Genomic DNA, 25,037 nt, shown 5'->3' with positions numbered 1-25,037 from the left:
ATTTCAAGTCTGGTCGCCCGATTCTCCATTGGTATTTTTGGTTTTTTTCAAAACATTTGAGTATAGTATTGGTGGTATTTTCTTCATTGTGATGAAGAAATTGTGGCACTATAAACATGGAGGAACTTTTTACCAAAAAAAAAAAAAAAAAACATAGAAGAACTATAACGGGAAAAAGAGGGATTTCAAGATCTCATTGAAAGAGAAGATATCAAATATCTTGAGGTTCTTTTGTATCTTATGTGGATGATTTGACCTAATATAATCATAGTTGGAATTGTTTGACCGTTTTCTCCGAAGAAGAAGTGAAACATATTTAACTTGAATATAGGACAGCCACTCGAAAAGGCAAGTCATGTAGAAAAAGCGAAAGAGTAATTAGTGAAATTTGTAGAATTCATTACTCTACCTTTTAGCATTTTATATTTTGAAGGTTGACCTAAATGTCATGTTAGAATCTAAAACATTGTCTGCATTGCTAACAAAATTGCTCTAATATTTGATGGTTAGGGTTCAATCAAGGCACCTTCTAAGATTGGGTCCTTGTTTCTCATTCAATCTTTCACTACATAGGGAATAGGGATGTAAATGGATCGGATTCGGCTCGGATAGTGCTATGTCTGCATTCGCATCTGATTAACTTTCGGACAGATTTGGATAGTGCTAAATGGATACGGACACAAATACGGATCGGATATTTTATCCGTTTACATGTAAATATAGTTTTTCAGATAGCTATAGTCTATCCATATCCATTTAACTTTCGGACAAATTCGGATAGTGCTAAATGAATACGGATATGGAACCAGATTTCGGCTATTCTTTTATAGCCCTAATAGGGAATGGCCGAATGACAGCATGTAAGGGGTCACCCTCCAAGATGACCCAATGTTCTCCTAGTGGTAGGGCATCTTCCTTGTGTTATCCTTAATTATCAAGAAATAAAAAATTAGATAAGTCCAATTAAGCCTTTAACAGTTAGACTTTGATTGATAACTAAAGGAGAGCTGTAGGTGATCAATATTAATCTATATAAAGCAACAATTATTTCTTATTCTTTTTCTCATAGTAGGAATACGCAGATAATTATTTTTCAAGTGTAATCCTTATAAAATAGATAAATAAATATTTTTTAAGGAGATCAAGTTGTTTTTTTTATTATTATTATAATAATGAATAGACTATAGAACTTGATTGTGCAAGGTATTCTACTGTTGTGTTTGGTATGCATTATTGGAATGCATTATGGGTCGATTTCACATTTTCGAATGATAAAAATAGTTGTTTTTATCGTCTGAGAATGTGAAATCAATCCAGAATGCATTCCAAGAATGCATACCAAACACATGCATTTCTAGAGAGTGACTGCCATACATTTCTTTTTATGATTTGCGCTTATAATGGAAAAGGTGTGGTAGTTGCATTTTATAGTCCATTAGGGAAAATTATCTCCTCAGGTTCTCTGCCCGGTACAGTTCCCTAGTGCCTCAAATAAGAGGGGGGTGGATCCCACTCGGGTAGTGTGTTTGGGCAGGGGGTAAGGTGATCATTTCCACCTCCCTATGAGAGGAACTGGATGAACTATACCGGGCAGAGAACTTGGGAAGATAAAAATCCATCCAGAGTTAATGAATAGATAAATTATTACACACCAGTTGATACATAGATGTACGTATTATGCATTTTAACACTTGATTATGTCCAAGCATGTGCCCTTACTAGGATGTAATTATTAAAATACACAATCTTCATGATTTTGAAAGAAAGAACGAATGAGAGTAATTTCTATGGTAATGGATTTATTTGTTTACATGCTAATATTAAATACATAATGTGGAACAGAAAGTGTGGCTGGGCTTTAGTGCAATGGTAAGGTTGCTCCATTACGATCAAATGGTCATGGGTTCAAGTCTGAAAATAGCCTCTTTGTGAAAGCAGGGGTTAGGATGCGTACAATATGACCATCCCCAGACCCTGCAATGACAGTAGCCTCCTGCATTGGGTACAAGATGGAAATTCCATCACTTGCATAAGAGGATATAAATGGATTATGTGAAAAAGAAAATCCAATACATAATGGATAATAAGATTGATGTTTAACACTCCAAATGATTTTTTTAGCTAACCAATATCAACTTATCAAAAACGATCAATTCGATATTCAATGTGACATTCCATGCCTATGTTCAAGGATATAAGATTTGTTTTCATTTCATGCCATCAAGGTCTAAAACTTAGAATCAGGTACAAGATCAATCTCCGTTAATTCCAATTTAAATTGTCCTGAAATCGATTGCTCACCCATTTATTATGAAAATTATTTACACATAGGTAGTTACCAAACTCATTTTTCATTCTACAATCTATTGTGCTTAGTAGTTACCAAACAGTTTTTTATTTTTGATGAAAATGACTTTTAGTAATGATTTTTTTAAAATAGACCAAAATGAAAATGACAAGTGATACCAAAGAGGCCCTCAATAAACATGGAATCCTGATTGATTGGTATTGGCTTTGATTCATTCCAAGTTGAACAGATCTGATTTTTAAAATCCAACATGTCTTAAAAAAAAAAAAAAAAGATATAAATTTTTTTTGATGCGAGAACCAAAAGGAATCTGATTGGAGAATAATACTACCTGGTGAGGATGAAAGTTCAAAGGGACAATTATTTAAATGAATATCACACAATGCCTCCATTAGAAAAAAAAAAAAAAAAAAAGGCAACAACCAGATTCGTGCAAGTCCTTTTCATAATTACTTAATTAATTACTTACTTGTCTTAGGGGATTACATCATTTGCATGAATGTATGCGCCAATTTATTTCAATTGGGGAAGGTGGATTCAATTTTGATTCAAAAGAATTCAAATTGGATCTGATTTCAATTATGGTCAACTTGATCTGGCTTATTCGTATTTGATTTTTAGGGTTCAATCCAATTTTGGGTGAATAGAAATCAATTGAGGCCAATCCCATTGTCGATTTTGGTTACTTGAACCTTAATCACATTCATGAACCATCATGACTGAGACATGATTCACCGGATCCGGCTCCTCTCCAAGGAGCTAAGCGCCCAGGGAGTGCCCAGGGGCATCCAAGGGTTGGGCTGTACCGCAAACATCTCAGCGCACACCTAAGGATGTGTGCGGCATAGCCCAACGGCTGGATGCCCCCTGGGCATGCTGGGCTCCCTGGAGAAGAGCTCAATCCTGAGTCACCCCCTTTCTTTTAGTTATATATGTCCTATGTATCATCTTCCCAAGTATTCGAGCGCATCACCGTATCATGAATCAAAGTGTTGTCCGACGCGCTGCTTCTATGGCTCAATATGAAAGACGACCAGCTCTACAACTTTGAGTGCCAATCGTGAATGAAACTGTTTAAATGGATCGTTGGGTTATAATCAAAACTATTGTAGTGTTCATTTAATGATGATTCTAAGACCAATGGATTGGTAATTGAGCAATTCACACATCACACAGATACATAGATGAAGTCCTCTTTCTTGTGATTGTGATATGGAAAACATTTCAATAAAATTTCAATTGAGAACTAGACTGGAACACGGTGATAGACTGCGTATTCAACTTCCCAGAGACTCTCAGAGTTCATTAGGGGTGAAACAGGGCCGGGTTTTTTAAAACCATAGCCCAACCCTGAGTCCTAACTTAACCTAAGCCCAACCTAGCCCTAGGTCGGGTTGAGTTATCTCAACCCAGGCCCAATCCTACCAGGCTCAACCTAGCCCAGCCCAATCCTGATTGACACTCTGATCGGGCCAGATTGGGCTTGGTTGGCCCTGATCGACCCTGCTTTTTGTTAGGGCTTGGTTGGCCTTGACTATCCCTGTTTTTTTTTTCATTTACATCGTCCTATGCATTAAAAAAATGAGACACATGTGATTGGGTATTGGTTTGTTTCATACTCAATTGACTATTAGACTTTCTTTTTTGTTAAAAAACTTAGCCCAATCTTAAAATTGTAAATATTTTCAATCAATAGATAATTAGCCTTTTTTTGGGTAAACCAATAGATAATTAAATACTAAATAAAAATTACAAAATGTAAACAATAACTTGTAAAGCATAAACCTAACACAGGGTCGAGCCAGGTTGGGTTTAGCCCAAGGCCTCAACCCTAGCCTAGCCCGACCCTGACCTATGGTCTAAAAATTTCAACCCTAACCTGCCCTTAGGGTTGAAAAATCCAGCCCAGACCCTGTTCAGGCTCAGGGCGAACCAGGGCGGGCTCGGGCTGACAGGGCCAAACTTACACCCCTAGAGTTCATTATTAAAAGAGAAAGTAAGCCATGTCCAACGTTTCTCAAAAAGAAAAAGTCTTTTAAATTTGGACCTTATTAAGATTCTTAGAAACGATAAGAGTAAGGGGCAATATAGTTTTCATTATGTATTCCACTTTTTTCTTAATAATATTGAAAAGGCATGGCTAGGGACACCAGAAAAATGTAATGATGCAACAAGATAGTCCTAATAAGAAAACGACCCTCATATCTAAAATTAATAGAAAGTTTACTTGATCGAGTTTTCTTTCACCTATGGTGAAGAGAGAACCTCTTAAGCAATAACATATGACATTTAACCTTTGAATTGGACATGGGAAACTCATTATCCAGGCGTCTATCATAAGATCACATCATCAATCTCTTCATCTTTGGTGGCAAGAAACTTTCTCAAAATTATATTAGAAAAAAGAGAATTACTTGGACACCCCCTAGACTATGGCCATTTTGCTTATTCTCCCCAACTTTTTAAACAATTACTTGAACACCCCCTGCAGTTTACCATTTCTTTCAAGTAGCCTTGTCCATTAGTCAGTCACCATTAACATGGGTTAAATATTTTGTAAATGCCTAAACTACCCTTAAGATGTAGTGAAGTGATAGATTTACCCTTTTCCTATCCTAAACGAATAACACCTAATTCTATCCTCTTAATCCTCCACCCTCCACTCTGTACTCCCCACTCTCCACTCTCTACTCTGCTCCAGTCCTTATGGCAAGTTGCAGTTGCCGAAGTTGATGAAGGAAACCATGTGAAAGCTTTATCGGAGGCACCCTTATGAGCATATCGCCAGCCAAGTAAGAAAACCCTAACCTTTACCAAATCCTTGCTGAACCCTAACCTAGAACCTTCACCGCAAGCCATACCAAACCTTCAGTGGTGTCCCAACCTCCACCCTACCTCCTGCGACCTCCCCTTACCACTCCCCTAACTCCAGTGGCCAGTATATAACAACCACACTCCAATCTGGCATTCGTAGGCATAATCTCCCAAATCCGGTTGAAGCACCATCTGATTCTTTGATCCATTTGCATCATTTAAGCAATTTCATGAAATCTCTGCACTTTATTTCCTATTTATTGTAATGATTTACTTGTTATATGATAGAATGTGAACTGGGAAGTCTGTGAGTATATCCCTCCCTATATATTAAAGGTTTACTTGTAAACAGTAACCATTGAAAATTTCAATGAGCAATGAGAACCCATCATTTGTTTGGAGAAAATCCAAAGAGAAGACCTTTTTTTTGTCAAGAGTGAAATGATTGAGTATATATATTGATCAAAACACCAATATATGGTAACATAATACTCATTCACTTTTTGTAGTCTACAGACTCCATCATGGAACTCAAAGTCAAGTCATTTTTGAAATCCACAAATGCTAAGTAGATAATTCAGACTTGCTTGGAAATACACTGTTAGAGAAAAACATGATAATGTCAGTAAGAAAATAAGGGAGATTGAAGGGTAAAGCTCTAATTGTCATGTTTTGTACTTTTCTTATTATAACAGTAAACACACACACACACACTTACTTTGGATTATTGGATTTTATGCAGCAATAAATGTTTGAATACTAGAAGAGTATGCTTTTGAACCCTTGTTTTTTTATCTAAATTTGAACTGTATTATATAATGTGATGATCTTGAAGGGTGTCCCTCTAATGTATTATGATTTTTTCTCAATTGTCCAGCAATTAGTATAGAGTATCCTATTTATTTCCACTAGAATGGTAGAGTGAAAAGAATATGGTTTGATCCAGATAGATATGAGTATGTGGACATGGTCTCTGACTTCTATAATTCAGTCATTGACCATGTCCCTGTAGGCCATAATGTCAAATTTAAGGTCAAAAGCATACTCATGAGCCAGGGTGAAGTGGAAGTGACAAATGATAACACTCTGTATCAGTATTTTGCTTGTCATGGTTTGGATGACATAAATTTCTATGTTTATGATCTTGAAGTAAGTCCTTCTGACAGTGAGATTTATACGATTAATGGGTTTCCCAATAGTATAGTCTACAGAGAAAGACAAAGTCAAAGAGAAATGGAAAATCAAAAAGATATGCAAGGTGAATTTGCTTCCATAGTTGATGATTACGGTTAGACTGCTATGTTAGGAGATATGGCTGGGCATAATAGGTCAAAACATAATGTCAGAAGGGGTGGTGGTGTATGCAGGGTTGTTTCTAATGCCACCAGCAGTGGTAGTAGTGATGGTAATGGTAGTGTTACTATTAGAGGTGCTGCTAATGCCAGATATCCTGATTATGGAAATGCAACTGCAAAGACCAAGAGTAATACTGAACCAAGTGAAAAAGCTACTAGTACAAACTTTGCAACTAGTAGTGGATTGAAAAAAAATTACAAATATTGGTGGGACTCCTACTGGGAGTGCTAATAGGAGGCTTACCAGGAGTGATAGTAAGATTCCTACCAGGAGTGCTAGTAGGACTCCTACCAGGGGTACTAGTAGGAGTCTTACCAAGAGTACTACTAGGAGTCTTTCCAGGAGTGCTATCAGGAGTGATTTTTTGCAATCTGCTAACTCTTTAAGTGATGACTTAGATTGGACACACCTCAGTAATGAAAGGAGTGATGAAGTGAATGATGAGGGGAATGATGATGGGATTGACGAGGAGATTGATAAAAGACAATATAATGATGTTCCAACTGAGATTGATGATTTGATGGATGGTGATGACATAGAGGTTGTGCCTCCATGTAACTTATCTGACTATGACTCTAAAGAGTTTTTGGGGCCTGCACAAGGTATTGTTGTTGAAGGTAAGATAAAGTTTGATGTTGGTCATATGTTTGCTGATGTATATGCATTTAGGAAGGCCCTAAAAAAGTATGCAATACAAGAGGGTATTGAGGTTTTGAGAAGAAAGAATGAGAAACATCAAGTGTTTGTTTTGTGTAAAAGTTCTCGGTGTCCATAGAGAATTTATGTCTCCTTTGCTGATGATGGTAAAACATTTATGGTGAAGTCATATAATGGTTTACATACATATGCAAAGTTGAGTACAAATAAGGATGCCACTTGTAGATGGATAAGTGAGACTATTGCAGCTGTACTCAAGAATGACCCAAAAATTAAAGTGAAATCTTTAATAAATTTTTTGATTAGGGAATACGGTCTTACAATTACTTACATGAAACTATGGAGGGCAAAAAAGATTGCTGAAGAAATCAATGAAAGGAACCATGCAAACTCTTATGCAATGTTACCACATTATGTTGATTTGGTATTACAAAAGAATCTTGGGAGCATGTTCATTCTCAGATACGAGCAGAGGCAAGACATGTCTGAAAATCCAATATTCAAGAGGCTTTTTGTTTGTTTCAAAGCATGCAGTGAAGGGTTTCTGAGGGGATGTAGACCCTTTATAGGACTTGATGGCTACCACCTGAAGGGAAAATATGGAGGGGTTTTATTATCAGCTATTTCTATTGATGGGAACAACCCATTGTATCCTGTTGCATATGGAATAGTAGAGGTTGAATGCAAAAATAGTTGATTGTTTTTTCTAGAGAATTTAGCAGAGGCTCTCTATAATGCTACAAATGGTTTGGTCTTTATGTCAGATAAACAAAAGGTAAAAAAAATCTAAGTTCATTTATTCAATTTTTTTTGTCAAATAAATACTCATAAATGATTGACATTGACTCTTTGTTTTTATATGTTATAGGGACTGTCAGATGCCACTACTACAACCTTCCCACATACATAACAAAGGTGTCGCAGTAGGCATTTATACCAAAAATTCAGGAAAAAGTTTTCTGATTTGTTATTGAAAATTCATTTTTTGTCAGCCTCGAGATCCTACACTCCTCTTGTGCTTGAAGGGGAAATGAATGCAATCAAGGAGATTGATAATGATGTCCACTTGAAGTTGATGAAAAATAAGCCAAGCATGTGGGCTAGGCATACTTTTGACAATAGAGCAAGAAGTGATCATATTACAAAGAATATGAGTGAGTCCTTCAACAATTGGATTATAGACCTGACGAGCAAACCCATTCTCATATTGATTGATGAATGACGGAGCAAACTATAGATTTTACAAAATGTATTCAAGGGGGTGCACCTATCATGATACATTAACACCAAAAGCTAGAAGCAATTTAAACAAGGTCTATGAAGAGTCAAGGCACTTTCGGGTCCAACTAGCAGATGACTTTCAGTATGAAGTGACAGACAACAATACAAGTAGATGTGTGGTCAATTTGAAAGATCGTACAAGTTGTTGCAAAGTATGAGACTCTACTGTTATGCCATGCAAACATGCAAAACAACTATCTTACACAAAAGGGAGTTGCTTGAGACATATTATGATGCATATTACAATATGCAGAACTATATGACAACATATGCTGGGTTCATTGCCCCACTTCCTGATCTAGATGGGTTAGGAGAAGATGTTATGAACTTTGTGGTGCAACCTCCTCTTTTGAAAAGGATGCCTAGTAGATCTCATGTCAATGAAAGAAGGGAACAAGATAAGGCTCCTATTGTTGAATTTAGAAAAAGGAGTCGAACTGTCAGATGTGTCAACTGCAAACAATTGGGCCATAATAAGAGGAAATGTCAGAGAGCATCGAGTAGTAGGATAGCTATTGTGTAGGTATAATTTCTTAATGTTTTATCCTATATTTATGTTTGAGCATGCTTATCTGAGCCATGAAGTACTGATGATGTTTAATTTCATGTTAATATAGGAAAAAAGCCAGCGTGCACCAGTGAAAGACAATAGAGCATCTAGTAGTAGGACTAAGGCTATTATGCATGCATATTTTTTGGATTTTTTTATCCTATACTGCATACTTATCTGAGCCATGAAGTACTAATGATGCTTAATTTCATGCTAATATAGAAAAAAGGTTAGGGAGCATCAATGAAGGATAATAGAGTATCTAGTAGTAGGAGTAAGGCTATTGTGCAGGTATATTTTTTGGATTGTTTATCCTATACTCCATACTTATCTGAGCCATTAAGTACTGAAAAGGTTTAATTTCATGCTTATATATGATAAAGACCAGAGAGAATCAGAGAAGGAAAAGAGAGGATCTAGTACTAAAACAGCTGGTGTGAAGGTATAATTTTGGTAAAAGTATTTATAGTTTTGGTGTGTATTTGAGTATCTTTCATTACTTAATGTTTGACTGATGAAATTCATGTTTATGTAGAGAAAAACAAGAAGTGAGACCCAAACCCAAGAGGAGGTTTGCAGCTCTCAAAGAGTTATCAGAGCACAGGCATCTAATGTGATCACAACTGAGTGTCCAGAAGACAAGATAAGGGACAGAATGGCTGCCAAGATTACAAGGAGGAAAACAAAAATATTAGAAAAGAAGAATAAATGAAAGATGACTGCAAAAGTAGTGGTTGTTTATTTCAGACATTAGGAATGAATGTATTGTATTTGAGGAACAAGACAGAAATTTGGGTTTGTTTTATGAAATGTGTGTTTCATTTAGGTAATAGTATTGGTTTGGATGATGTTTATTTTGGGAGTTGACATTAATGGTACTGATACGGTACTTAATGTTTGACTGATGAAATTCATGTTTAGTTCATGGACTCAATAGGTTGTTTTGTTCATGTATTCAATATGGATGTAATGACCTATGGATGTTAATGGATTGGGAAATGGTTTGTTCTTCTTTTTAATTGGATTCAGCAGGATGTTTAGTTCCCTTATTGTTAATTGGAGTCAACAGGATGTGTTGTTAATGGATTGGGAAATGGATGATGAATAGAAGTACATCCATTTCCCAATCCATCTACTTTGTTTTGCAAGCAGGTAATGGGTAGTCCCTTATATGAACATTCCAACATATTTTGTGGCTGTAATGAATATTTAGTAAGTTTGTCTAGGTAAGAGTTGTCCATTCCTTGAATGTAAATGTCTTGATTGGATTACACAAAAATCATAGAGAATCAGAAACAAAGTTATAAACCAAGGAAACATTCCATTATTTCTCCAACCATTACAATCTCATTTTAACACAAAAAGTATAGGTACCAGTGCCCACAAATGTTGCTCTTCATCATACTTTCACATTAATTTCACAATAACAGCTACAACGACTATAAAAAATAAAACAAATAAAAATTGACTAAAGCACTTCAGTGATTCATTGAACTTCTCCAACATCAGCAATCTCAGCTTCACATTTTGCATCTCCTCATTCGATTGTTGCCTTTCAGGAGGATTGGGATTGTTTATTGGTGCTTCTGTGATCGGAGAAACAATAGGGTATGGGTTAATGGGATTACACCAAGAGATAAACCCACATTTATTATTAAGACCCCCACATGCGTAATAAAACTTGTGCTTATTATCCACAGACTCCGATATCTTCACAATAGCTCTTACTCCACATCTACAAACCATATTAACATACTTTGGCCTCTCGTACTTCCTGTCACATACACTTGAAGTAGACATGATATCTGCAAAAAAAGAGTAACAGTTACAAGGAAAGCAAAATTGATCCAATTCATTTGCACAAATGATTTAATGCCACAATTTAGAAAAAATCATTCTTTTTCATTTTTGAGGCTTTCAGCTGGTGATTAATTTGGACATGTAAGGGCTATTCCCTCAACCTCAAGAGACCCTCAAGGGTGAGCCAAGGACCTCGATTTCTGGAAGAGATGGTACCTTTGGAATTAAAATCAGACTATACAAGATCATCATTGAATCTAATTTGACCCATATTCCTAATTGAAAATCTCTTCTAAATATGAACTTTTTCATTACTGGCTTATTGCATGGTTGGGAGAGATTCCAGTGTGACTTTTAAGAGGCCATCTTATAAAGCTTATGCAAAACCTGAGCAACTGGAATATGATTGGTTCCACGGTTTGCCCATAAAGCCTGAGCAGCTGGGGGTTTCTAGGTTTCTACGGTTCCACATATTATGCCCTAATTTTACTAAAGGAACAACACATTATGCCCTAATTTTACAAAAGGAACAAAATTAGTGGAATTTGTCCTAATTTCAGATCATCTGGGAGAGAGAGGTAAGGTAGAGAATATACAAAATAGGAAGAACAAAACCTTTTTGGGAGTTGCAATGGTCTATCTTTGCCAGAAATTTGAGATTTTTTCACTCTCTCCTATCGTCGACGATGGAGCACTGCCAAGCTTCTTCTCCAAGGTTGCAAGATGGTTGATTTGAGTTTCTTAGGTTTTTTTAGGGTTAAAACATGTAAATGGCAAGTCTATAATTTATACTTCACAAGTTTTATATAAATGGTTATAAGGGTAAAATTGACATTTCCATTTAAACACTAATAGCAGTCTAACACCATCAGGTTTCAAGGGTTGTCAAGTAATTGTTTGAAACGTTGGTGATAGTAAGTAAAATGGCCATAGTCTAGAAAAAATAATGAATGAAAGTTATTGGGAACCTTCCAATCAAATTTTCTTGGGTCCTTCCCCATCCCTTAATTTATTGGTTTGATCATTTTCATATGATCAGATCCACAATGGAGATTTAATATGTCTTATGGTTGTAATGGATGCCAGTTCAATTAAGGCCAAATAACATAATATAATTTCATGATAATATAACTCTGCCTGCAAGTTTTAATTCTTCTTACTTGTAATGATAACTAATTAGATACTAAATTTTAGTTAAATTGCTCCTCCATTAATGTTTCAAGTCCATCATATAATAAACGACTTTCAAAGGTTTGACCATATTATATTATTGTAGTTAAATTATTGTTGTTGTTGTCTAGGCTTATTAGAGATGGTTTTTAAACTTAACTAACACTTAAGGTCATGTTTTCAAGGACCCAAGTCTCTATACATATAAGATAGGGACCCTATAAGATAATATATAAATGTAAAAAGAAACTGAAAGCCTTTTTGTTCTTAGTACATATCTTCTTGTAGGGAAGTCTATATTCTATTTAGGAAGACATACATTATCCATTATATATATAAAGTTGTCCCACCTTCTACATAATTATATGATTTTAGAATACTATTTTGTGGTGGATGAGAGAAAAGACAAAAAGGGGATTCCATTGTTTTGTAAGTGCTTACTAACATAAAGTGGCAAATATATTGACGTTTTTATCTACATTAGCTCCATAGATAATTATATTTAAGGCAAACATTTTCTTGGGCAGCCACGTTTGGAGTTCGGGCATCCCTAATTCTGCCACATGAAAAAATAATGAGGCAATTCTAACCTTTGTATATTTGAAAATAGTTTGAACTAGGAATAGATCAAATTTTGGACTTAAATTCAGTCAAATACCCTCTGAGTTGAAAGCATGCCCTCTCATGTTTGTCCAGACACAACTCGTAGTCCCTAACACCACTTGGATTTTTTTAAGGCTTTGTTTTGTAATGAGACCAACTCCATTTGAAATGAAATATGGGTGAGTAGGGGACCTTGGGGTTTATTTGTTCATAAAATTTTATTTTTCATCAGACCTTTTACATGGCAGTATAAGATGGAATTTTGTTAAAGAAAAACAAAAGATACAGAAATTTGTAGATACAACTATTCTCAAACCATCACAAATGCACTTAGAAACCACTATTTATGATTTGCAATGCCCTTTGGCCTGTAATGAATTTATTTATCTTGACTGTTTTAGCATTCAAAACTTAGTTTGAGGATGTTATGATGGATTCCAACATAGAGGCACATGTAAAACAACAGACGAAATAGCATATTTGATCATTTGATCAAGCACAAGTTATCAGTGGCTTGACCCTCTCAGCTTTGCATGCCTTAGTGAAACAGGACCAGCTGTATGTTTGTGCACATGGTTTGATGGATTACTTTTGCACCACTATATCCTCCTCCCAATCTAATCACAACAACAAGAAGAAGAAAAATAAAGAAGAAGCAATTGATTTACTCTTAGTTTTATTGACAACAACAAGAGTTTAAGATTGCATAAATTACCTTTACTTTTCATACAAAAAAGCAGATTATGTACAAAACAAATTGTCACCAACATAAACATTGTCTAATCCTATTGGTTCAATGATAAGAAATAGTACTATATGTTGGAGCCATGACCGCGGTTGTTGTCATTTTTGTCAACACGGTCAATTGAACAATATAATCACATTGGTTACATTCACAATGGTCATACTCACACAACTCACATAGGTAGTATTAGCAGGCTGTTAACAGTATCAATAAGATGACATGACAATTGAACAATTCTTGTGTATGTTAAATGGTTTAATGGGTGATTTGTTGGATCAATTATTTGTGTTCTGTCTTATAATGATTGTCTAAATAACTCCAAAACATTTCAATTCTAATTACTAAAACTTATTTTGTTTTGTAATAAAATTAAAAAAGACATCTAAAAAAATATAAATTATTAAATATGATAAGGGGTTTTAAGCATGTTATATAATCATGATTAAAAAATATATATACTTTTTTAAAAATAATTTCACTTTCATTCCTTTCCTTTTACTTGCAAATACGGAGCAGTGCTTTCTCTTCTCATCTCTATGCCATATGGATAAAACATAGAGCATATATATCAAGTAATTAAACCATCTCAATATTTTTTTTTCTCTGGATATCCATATTTTATCATTGGTGCTACTTATCTTAAGTTTTTAACACTATATTTCAATGATCAAACCTATCATCTTGAACTGGACAAATGTTTCACAGTTGAACTACTAAGGGAAGCTTATGTTGTTGACCCTAGCTTATTTGTCATATAAAAAATAAAATAGAGTCCAAATTTTGTTGTCAGGTAGACCCCAAGATCCTTACTATATGTTTAGCTTAATCCAAGTTATCTATGTGATAAAATAAATTATTACAAAATTTGGTATTAAAGATTGTACAAGGTTATCAATTGGGTGGATAGAGAGTATGTTTAATATTAAGATTTGGTTTAAAATGTAACACTAACACATGATTGAGCTTATAGTTGACTGATCCATCCCATAGTTGAAATCACCACATCATCATGACACATGGTAGAACTTGGTATATTGTATGAAAGTCTACCAACATTGTATTTCGGGTGAGTTTCTTTAAATTTAAATGAAAAAAGAAAGCGTTCAATGCCGATATATATATATATATAGCTCCAAAACCTTATCTTCTTATTAAATGTCTACCCTTATTGTATGATTCATAACTCTTTCCCATATTGGTACAAAAATGATAATTTTGTGACATGGAGTCACACATTTGTGATTTCTGTGGATAAGATGAATTAGTAGAAGAATAAAAATGATATTTTTCAGCACTTTGTGTATAGTTGGAGTGTTTATATGAGTTAAAAAACAAAAGTTCTATGGTTGATGTTAAATAGAAATATTAAATACTTATTTGAAGGTCAACGATACCTCTGTGTACTTAGAATTTGACATCTTTTTTTTAATTGACTCTTGTTTTATTCTTAAAAATTCTTTAAGATAGGTCTATAAAAAAATTTTCAAAAATAATTTGAAAGAGAGATGTTATTATGTCATTATCAAAAGGTATCGCAATTATGCACACTTTTTGAGTATACAAATAAAATAATACTATTACCCTTATAAAAAAACATTTATGTCATATTAAATTGGTCAAAAAGGTAAAATTATACTTGAAGGGTGTTAAACTATCAATAAGAAAAAGGTAATACCTTATTTGAAAAGCAGTTTTTATTAAAAAGTCGTAGAAATAGCCTCTCAAAAGGCAAAATGATAATTGACAACAAGAAGTCAAGGAAACCTTTGATCGTGTATTAACAACGAATTTTGATTTAAAACCTCTCTAGATTCTATAATGGTTTTAAGAAATCTTGAGAAGCCTTTTCAAAATTCTGAAGTTAACTTCCAATTTCCATCATTCTCTAGTGTCTCTTATATAATCCAACTTAATTCCAATTTTAGCTTTAACTTCCTTTCACAGTAACTGCGAAACCCTACAATTTTTTCCATCCCATTCATGGCTCAGATTTCTAATGTCAGTGTTGGAGCTAAAACATATCATATCAAGAAACCCTGAAAGTCATATTTCCATCATCCCAATGGCAATTATTGACGATGCTCTTCGCCAGGCTTTCATGCCAAAACATGAGTATGAGAACCTCAGAGAGGAAGAGAAAGCTTGGGGCCGACTACAGAGGTCAGCTGTCATGGTTACTATGACGATTCTATGGTTTGTAGTTCTCATTTCTGTTTTCATTAGCTTAAAGATTGTTTTCCCCGATGATGAGGGGAAGAGATCCTTCTGTAGAGATCGGCGGCTTCAGCATTTGCCAAGAAATATGACTGGGAATTCTGATATGTATGTGGCTCCGTTTGATCTCACAGAGCAAGAGATGGCTGATTATTACTGGGTAGTTGTGTTCATCCCATCAACAATCCTTTTCTTTGTCTCGGTTATGTACCTTGTATCAGGTTAGAAAATTATGGGGCTTAGTATTGTCTTTCATTATTAAAGTTGTTCATGCTACTACTATTGTTTATCAAATTCAAATGTGATAATATAGTAGTTTTTTGTTTATTTATTTATTTTTCATTATGAGATTTTGTTGATGTATATACGAGGAATAGAATGCAGTGAGAACCCCGATGAAAATGATCTTTTTTTTTTTAAAGTAATTTGTTATCGTAATTTATCTTCTTTGTGCAGTTTCTAGAGTTTTTCATTTTTACTTTAGTTGTATAAGTTACTGTGTATGATGGTTTACATTCTAATTTTAAAGGAATTGATTCACAACTGCATTATTGTCATGGAAAAGTAAACACTTGTAATTAATCAAACTTTGCTTCAAAGAACTTGGATGCAATTAGGTGAAGAGGGGTTGTAGAACTTGGGATAATTTGACAAGCAGTGAATTGAAATTTATTAAGGTCAAGAAGTATCATATACTGGAGAAAAATCAATTTCGTATCCTAGACCATCCAATAAACCTTGGACAATAGTCTGAAGGCCAATTAATTTAATACAAAAATAAAAAATTTTAAAATATTGTTAGGCAGTGCTTTCATGGTCTAGGGTAGAGTCAGTATTGACATGAATTTTATTAAGAAAATAGAAGAATAGTACAAAAACACTCCAACACTTAGCAATGAATTTATGATCTTACAAGAATAAACCAAATTCCTGGATTAAGAGATTTATAAAACATACAACATTATAGATACTGGCTTCAACTAATTAATCTGCCAAAGAAATTAATTGGCATGAGAGCCAAGAAGGTTAGAGGTTCAACCTGGATGATAAGATGGTAAATCCAATTATCTGGCCAACATTAGTTTTCAAATCTGAAAGATGTAGAGGTAGAGAACAATCAAGAGATAACTAGGGTTTAAATTATGCAGGTGCTTAAACTAGGATTTCAAATAGTGGGTTTATGTTTTAAAAGAACAGGACAAGAATCTTGTTTATAAGATTATAAATTTATGTGAGAACTATATGATGTTTAAAGTTAAACCAGGGAGTAAAAAGGGAATCAATCACAATAGGAATTATTTTAAGAGATGAAGAAGAGTCAAAGCTATGATATGTAGAACATGGTTCCTTGATGTAATGAATTGTTAGTAATGGTAGTGATTGGTTAGATGAATATTATAGAGTGTTCTTGATATCACGTTATCACAAGGATTGGTTGATTAAATCTAAAACTATCTTGAACTTCAAGAGTTACTAGAGTCAGCTCTAGCAAGGGAAAGCACAAGTTTTGCCAAGAAAGTGGGCAATACTTTAAGCTGGATAAGAAAAATTGTTTATAAACTTAGGATGTATAATGATTTGATAAAAAGCATACAACTTTCTTCCTTACATCTTAGAAGAAATTTTTTTGACTCATAGTCTTCTAGTAAATAAACAACTACTTAGGAGACAATTATAGAAAAATAACTTTATTTGTTGATCCTAATGAATTGAGAATCAAACTTGATGCACATGAAAGTGAGAAACCTTACTAGGGCCTGTGGGATTCCCCTTTCTTATATCATTTATCTTCTATGATGGAGTGTCCCAGATATAACATTAGAGAAAAGTAATCCATAAGACTGAAGAAAAAAAAATCTTAATGCTGGGTTAAATAATTTTGTTTTATGAAGTTGTGATGCAGTTTTCAGCCAGAAAAAAGAGTGTTAACGTAAACACTAAGAAACACGAAGAAACAAAACAGATTCAAACAAAAATGACACAAAAATTTAACGTGATTCACACTTCACACACCAATTTGATTGTTACACCCATAGACGAAGCTGAAGATGATTCACTATGTAATGGAAGAAAAAATATAGTAAAGATCTCTCAAGAACACCAAAAGTAGCAGCAAAAACTCTCCCTAGAAAACCTAACATGAAAATACCCATACCACATCTCTCACACTTTCTAACACAACAAAAAAATAAAACAAGGTAATACTCCTCCAAGTCAGATCGATCACAGACCACACAAAATTTCCCCTTCGGATTGCCACAAAAAATGTTAGGGTGGGGTAAACTTCGAAACGGGTACAAGAATTCAAGACACACATAACAAAGAGAAAGAAAGGGTTTTCCTGTGGTTTATATTTTTACCTAAACCCGCCCATGTGATTGGAGTTTTTTTTTTGTTTTTAAAAAAAGCTAAAATCATGGGGTTTTATCTTTATTTATTTTGTTATTAATGTAAATTGGTTGAATTGATTAGAGACTCTATAGACCTGCATGGTAATACTTTTGTTTTTGGGCCATGTTTCTATTCCAGATATTACTTTTTGTATTCATCTTACTGAGCCAAATTTTTGAACAATAAAAACTCATTTGGTAATGCATAGTAATTTCTATTTCTGGATTAAAAAAGAAACAGAAACACATTTGTTATGTCCAATTATTTTTGTTTCTAGAATTTCTATAAATTTTCAAAAATGCCATTAAATACCCAAAAATTTTGTGGAGGTGGTGGTGATGGTGGTTGAAATTGTATTGGAGGTCGTGTTTTATTTTGAACATGAAATTATTTTTGCCAATGTGCTCATTAAAGTGCAACTCCCCCCTTATTTATGGGACACAGAAGCTTCAAATTGGAGTTTCTTTTTTGCTATTTCTCAGCAACTTTTTTATTTCGATTCATTCTTAGGAACCAAATAAACAATAAATAAATGAATAAATGAACCTATGTTAACAAATGGATTTCTATTCTTTTTATATTCCCAGGAAAAAAAAAAAAAAGAGAAATAGATAAACGAAAGTGTTATCATGCAGACCCTATTAGTCCAACCATAATTTAAGGTGTCTTAATTTAGTTTCATGGTCAGATTAGGACACCTACATAGGCAGATCGATTGGGTGTAGTTTATCTTCAGTTAAGGGCTCTTTTGTTATTTAGTGTTTGAGTCAATCAAGGAGTCTCCATACACAACCTGTGGCTAGGGAGGTTTCCTTTTGTATTTAGGCTTAGTTTGTATTTATCAGTCTAAATACATGCAAGACTATTCCAGCCCCCACAATTTAGTGAATGAAAGCTGTAGCCTATCGGTTTGGTGGTGATTCAGCAGGTACCTAGTGGTGATTCCAAGTTAGTGTTTCAGGTGGGATGCCTCAACACATATCCTCTTTTTTCTTTTATATCTTTTCTAATCAATCGGGATCTAAATTCATATCTCTTCGCTTGGGTTTTCTATTATTTTGGTTCTATTTCAGTTCTGACTTCGAAGTTGGCTCTTACACATATTGCTTGTTTTCATCCCTGTAAATCCTGTTAAAGAAGCCATCGATTTGCTTCTCTAAGTTTCAGTTTCAGATCTGATTTCCTAACTCGATTCTCTGATTTCCTAGTGCAAGTATACTGCTTTAGTTTCTTTAAATCTAACATCAGAATCAGGTCAAACTTTGCAGGATTATTCTTCCCCCTAAGTCTGACATTCGACCTGACTTTTCTCAAATCAGGTTTGAATTTCTATCGAATTCTAATTTCTGTCAGAAATTTTAGTTTCCTATTTCAATTAGGATTATTCTATACTTTGAAATCTTACTGTTGGATTCCATTCAATTTTATTATTGTATTCTGTTGTCTGAATAGAGCACTTGACCAGGAGATTGGTCACATCAGGCATGTTTGCTTCTCATTTTAATTTAATCTCTGTTTGTTGGTTTCTACTTCCTTCTCTGCAATTCCAGTTTACTGATGTTTTGAACCCTAGTGTCTTAGGTGACTTAGAACCTAATCAATTGGGTTATCAGAGCTATGGCTTGTAGTGAACCTAAGAACTCTAATGAAACCGACCTTTAGGATAATGTTAATCAATTGGCTGACATAATCAGATAACTATCCAATGTAGATATGTAGGAGAAATATAGACAACTGTTTGATGATATGGTTGCCATGAAACTGCAGAGGAGCAAGTCTTCCCATTCCCCTAGAGCTATAAATCCCAGATCGATAAGGGAATGCCAACCATTCTTGCAAACAATACCATGAGGGCTTTAGGGAGAGGACCATTGAGAGTTGAGTACCTACACATCGGCCTACTTTGAAGGATATGTTGCATATTATACTTGAAGCTGGTTTGCTTGTCGACGGATTGGCGATCTCCAAAAAGCTCAAAGATTACAATGGGAAATTGGCAATGACTAGTTTGCTTGTCTAGACGATTATTTTGATCGGTTTAATTTGTTAGAGCCCAAAAAATTGAAGCAAGCCCTAGCTCAGTTAGTTGGACCGCAAGGGAGTGGTGGAGATTATATTAGCGGGAGTTATAGGTTCATGGTACCACCCTTACTACTTTGGAGGAGATGAAGGAGGAGCTAAGAAATAAATATCTTCCCCCACGTTCAGAGCATGTCTGCACGACAAACTCAACACCCTACAATAGGGTACCCTTTTAGTTGAAGAGTACATGGAGCAGTTTGATGCGTTGGTCTCACACATAGGAAGTGATGAGATTGACAATCAGCTGGTTTCCCGGTTCAAGACGGCTGAATTCAAAAATCAGGAGGGCAATAAACATCCATGATGTATTTGACTTTTAGGACTATTTTCAAAAAGTTATGAGGCAGAGGAAAACTTGAAGCTCCCCCAGGAAGTTTCTTTCTCAAGCCGGAGAAGTATTGTAGAGCCCCATAGCTAGCATTGTTATGGATATACCCACATAGCTACATGTCGACCTTCTGATACCTCTACAATTATAGTTAACAAGTGTAAGGCACCTATGGCCAGCAACAGTAACATGAAGTGCTTCAGTGTTATATGAGTATGGGCACATTGCTAAAATTTTTTCCTATGCAACATAAGTTGAATACTATTGCTACTAGTATCTTAGGTGACTAGAACCCCATTAGGTTGTCAAAAAAATTGTGATTCATTAGTTGTTCTCATGAAGTTTTCCTAATCATCGTTGTTCATATTTTGTTGCAATGCAAGTCACCATTGTAGATTATGGAATAGTTTTTTATTTCATATGTTACCCATTGGTTTTAGGTTCTCATGATTTATTTATGCACAGGAATCATTGTTGCTTATTCTGCTCCAGCCAGACATGATTGTTTAATGGTAGTGGAGAATAACTACTGTGCTTCAAAAAGGGGTATGATTATTTTATCTTCGAGTCTTTATATTCCTCCTTGGACTTATTAAAACATATTATTGCAATACCAAAAAAAAAAAAAGATTATCGCAAATAAATCTAATTAATTCATCAAGATATAATAGAGTGTACCAGTACACGAGGCTCCCGCTATTGCAGTGTCTGGGAGGGGTAAATGTACGTAGCTTTACCTCCTGGCCCCTGCTTTACTCGAGAGGCTGTTCCCAAGTTTTGAACCTGCAACTAACTATTCAGTTAAACTTCTATTTACTATGAATCTAGTCCCCTGCAATTATATCTTTCATTCCATTAGGATCAACTATAATGCGGTATATTATTTCTATCATCTATTTCCCCAAATAAGCATTCAAAGCTGATTTTTCCGAGGGATTTGTTGCTTTTCTTTCCCTTGTTTTATTAATTTGAAGAAAGATATTTGGATATTATATTGGTAAAAGAAACTTCCATTTTCTCTCCTGTCCTATACATATCGGTTTTTCCTATGTGATGAGCGTTTGCTCTTAGCTATGTTATGCTTTCATTAATTTAATTACAAGAGATATGACCCAAGTGTTTACTCTAATTTGCTTGTCTTGCAAGATAGTTTGCACAATTATCAACCCCTCTTAACAATAAGCAGGTTTTTTTCCTAGGCTAAAGAATGAACACGGGGAATGGGGCCAAAGTGGTCACTGAACCAAGATTTTGCTCCTTTAGACAGAGCTTTAATCAAAATCGAACTTCATTCGAACCATTTCTTCCGTAACCTTCCTATAGCGTTGAAAACCATAATTTCCTCTTAGATGATGTAACTTCATATATTTTATTTTGCCCCCCCACCCCCAAAAAAAAAAAAAAAACAAATAGAAAAGAACTCTAATTATTATGTGGGGTAGGAAGCTATGGATGAGTTCAAATTCAGTACTAATGACAAAAAAAGGGTCTATTACTAGCTAGGCATTGTCGAAAAGGCTCTTGTCCTGCAGTGGCGGGAGCTGGAGCATCCAGCCCAGCAAAACCACAACAAAAATAGGGGTGGGGCGGTCATTTCACAGGTGGGTCCCACCTGGGCCCCACATGTGAAATGACCACCCCACCCCCTATTTTCAGGTGGTTTTGCTGGGCTGGACGCTCCAGCTCCCGCCACTGCAGGACAGGAGCCAACTCCAGGCATTGTTTGGTCCCATAATATCTGCCTCCTTTCTGGAAATGGAAAACCATGTTGAGTGGCTAAAGAAGGGTTAGAACTTCTACTCATGTTGGGGATATTTAAAATCTCCTTTTTTAAGATCCCAAATATACTTTTTTTTGGTAGTATTTGTTCAAATCTCCATATTTTGCTTAGATACCATTTAACCAACCAATAAACTCAGCCTTATCCCAACTTAATGGGGTCGGCTTCACAGATCCAAACAAAACAAAGTAGGGGAAACTAAGGTCTAAACAAAGAAGGGAATGAAGAGATGGGGAAAAGAGGGATGGGAAAAGAGACGAGCAATGACAACTGGAAAATGACAAATGAAAGATAGAAAATAAAATGAAAAATGAAAATGGTGGTAAGAGGAATGAGGCATAGCCCAGCCAGTCAGGAAAATCTCAGCTAAATGGAGTCTGCTACATGGATCCTTGCCCTCCAAAAGGCTCTATTTGTGGTCATACTTGGTACAAGCCCTAGACTGTGCATGTCTTTTCTCACAACTTCTTCGATGGTCATTTTAGGCCTACCCCTAGCTCTTTTGACTCCTTCAATCGGAATCATATAAATCCTCCTTACTGGGGTGTCCCTAGGCCTCCGTTGAACATGACCGTACCACCTCAAACGACTCTCTCGAAGCTTGTCATTGATCAGGGCAACTCCCAAGTCAGCTCTAATACACTCATTTCTTACTTTATCCATCCTAGTTTTTTACACATTTATCTTAACATCCTCATCTCGGCTACATAAACACTTCATAACCGTCTAACATTCTGCCCCATACATCATAGCCGATTGTACAACAGTCCTATAGAATTTTTCTTTAAGCTTTAAAGGAATACATCTATCACACAACACTCCGGACGCACCTCTCCACTTCATTCATCCCACTTAATTCTTTGTGAAACATCCTCCTCTATGCCACCTTCCTTCCTTATATATTATTGACCCCAAATATCTAAAATAGTCACTTAGCAATATCTCTCTTTCCCTAATTCACACCAAGTCAGTGTCCATCATAGTATGGCTAAAATTACGCATCATATACTCTGTCTTCGTTCTACTAATCTTAAAGCCTCTTGTTTCCAAGGTTGATCTCCAAATCTCCAACTTAGCATTTAACCCTACTTCAATCTCATCCACCAAGCCAATATCATCGGCGAAGAGCACACACCACGGGACCTCGACTTGAATGCTTTTGGTTAGGTCATCCATAATAAACGCAAATTGACACGGGCTTAAGGTTGTTCCCTGATGTAACCCAATCGTACATATATATAAATCAATTTTGGAGAAAAGTTCTAAGTGGGGAATGTACCGCCCACGCCCAGACATAGAGGGGGACGAAACGATAGCCCCGCCCCCATTATGCCAATGTGTGTCCTCTCATTGGCCCCTGCGCACGCTCCCCCATAAAGAATGCCAACCCATTACTTTTTATGTTATTTACTTGAATGTTGACGGTTTATATCTAGATTAATTTGTGAGTCATTGAGTAATACAATTTTTTTTTCTTTTCTTTTTATAGTAGGAAACAGCTAACCCTACTCCAGTTCTTGTGTACCCTACACTTCAACCAATGGTAGCTTAGTCTTAAATCTCTTAATATTCATCCACTAGCCTTTAAGTTCTAAGTATGTCTTGCAGGTGGTGTTCGCTGCTTGTCTGTTCTCAATGTTATATTTGCCATTGTATTTGGTCTTCTTGCACTGTTTTTGGGATCAAGCCTTCTCACATTTGGGAGCAGTTGTTCCTTACCCCTGTTTTGGTGCTATGAGACTGCATCATGGGGACTGGTTGTTCTGTATGGGGGTACTGCTTTTTTCCTAAGAAGAAAGTCTACTGTAATTCTTGATGAAGGCAATTTTTCTGGTAGAAATCTTGGGCTGGAGATGTTGGAGGCAGCTCCCTTGGATGTGACACCCGAGATGGAGAGGCAAGTGAATGATGGGTTTAAGGCATGGATGGGGTCATCCATACTATCATCTGATGAAGAGGATGAGGCTACTAAGTACCAGGAGATACCATATTTAACCCAAACTAATTCTAGCAGGCAAAGAATGTGAAGTTTCCTATTCCTATGTTCCAATTACATTGTAGTTCCAACGAGTAGTGGCAGAAACATCGGCACCAAAAAACCAAGTTGGAGTTGAATGTTGGAATAAGAATGCATAAGGTTTTATGTCAAAGAAATTCAAAGAGTGGTCATTGCGCGCCGCCTTGTGTCTGAGCAGCACGGCAGGAAGGGCAGTCTGAGCCGTAGAAGATCTGGGGTGGGTGCATGATTTGGTATGTATGAAATTTTTATATGTGGCAAATACTATTAATTCCTTACATATATTCAATGATTGGAATCGGCATATCATCCTTTCGTATGGTTGCTGAAATTTGACACATGGACAATTCTGATCATCTTTTAGATATACCAATGGGTGGAGTTGCCAGCCCACATCACCGTTTCACATGACACAATTAGGTTTGTAGTCCATAAAATCCTTGGTGGGCCTAATCTGTACAAGAAAACTTTTTTTTTTTTGGTGAGACTCTTTGTTTTATTATAATTTTTTTTTCTTATTTTTTAATGTTAGTTTTTTTTTGAAATTTTTTTTAATGTTAAAGGGAGGTTTTCATGCACGGCCCCATGAGAGGATGGGGTTATGAAGCATCAAATACGGAATTAAATGTCATTTCGACCCCCTATTGTGAGAGGGGAATATGACTGTGCATGGTGTAGGGTCATGCATACAACCATTGGATGGGGATGAGGGTCTACGATGCACCCCCTTATCCTCTCTCTCAAAGACAATACAAAGTATTCTACATTCTCTCCTACTACTACAAAGTTTCCACCTCTTCATCTTAGTTTGTTCTGCTAAGATTGAAACTAAGGCTGTGTTTGGTACACATTCTAGGTTGATTTCACATTATTGGGTGATAAAAACCAACTCGCCGAATGTGAAATCGACTTGGAATGGATTGCATTCCAAGAATACATAC

The 25,037-nt window shown here is 35.5% G+C and overlaps 1 protein-coding gene across 1 annotated transcript; it reads left to right on the top strand.

Moving 5' to 3' along the window:
- Positions 1 to 15,210: 15,210 nt before the first annotated feature.
- On the top strand, positions 15,211 to 24,245 carry LOC122670673. The gene is made up of 3 exons (XM_043867632.1): positions 15,211 to 15,719; positions 20,765 to 20,845; positions 23,688 to 24,245. The coding sequence occupies exons 1-3, from the start codon at positions 15,281 to 15,283 to the stop codon at positions 24,104 to 24,106; spliced, it is 939 nt and encodes a 312-aa protein (XP_043723567.1). The 5' UTR covers positions 15,211 to 15,280; the 3' UTR covers positions 24,107 to 24,245.
- The last annotated feature ends 792 nt before the right edge of the window (positions 24,246 to 25,037 follow it).

This window comes from Telopea speciosissima, chromosome 8 (assembly GCF_018873765.1).
Source record: "Telopea speciosissima isolate NSW1024214 ecotype Mountain lineage chromosome 8, Tspe_v1, whole genome shotgun sequence".
Lineage (NCBI taxonomy): Eukaryota > Viridiplantae > Streptophyta > Magnoliopsida > Proteales > Proteaceae > Telopea > Telopea speciosissima.
Note: the sequence above shows the minus strand (reverse complement) of the source record. Positions and strands in the feature narration are given on the sequence as shown.

Bases quoted from the DNA above. Each gene is read 5' to 3' on its own strand.
- LOC122670673 (XM_043867632.1), top strand. From the start codon at position 15,281: ATGTCAGTGTTGGAGCTAAAACATATCATATCAAGAAACCCTGAAAGT. The intron at 15,720-20,764 runs GTTAGAAAATTA...ATTTATGCACAG, and splicing joins GGTTATGTACCTTGTATCAG to GAATCATTGTTGCTTATTCT. The intron at 20,846-23,687 runs GTATGATTATTT...TATGTCTTGCAG, and splicing joins CTACTGTGCTTCAAAAAGGG to GTGGTGTTCGCTGCTTGTCT.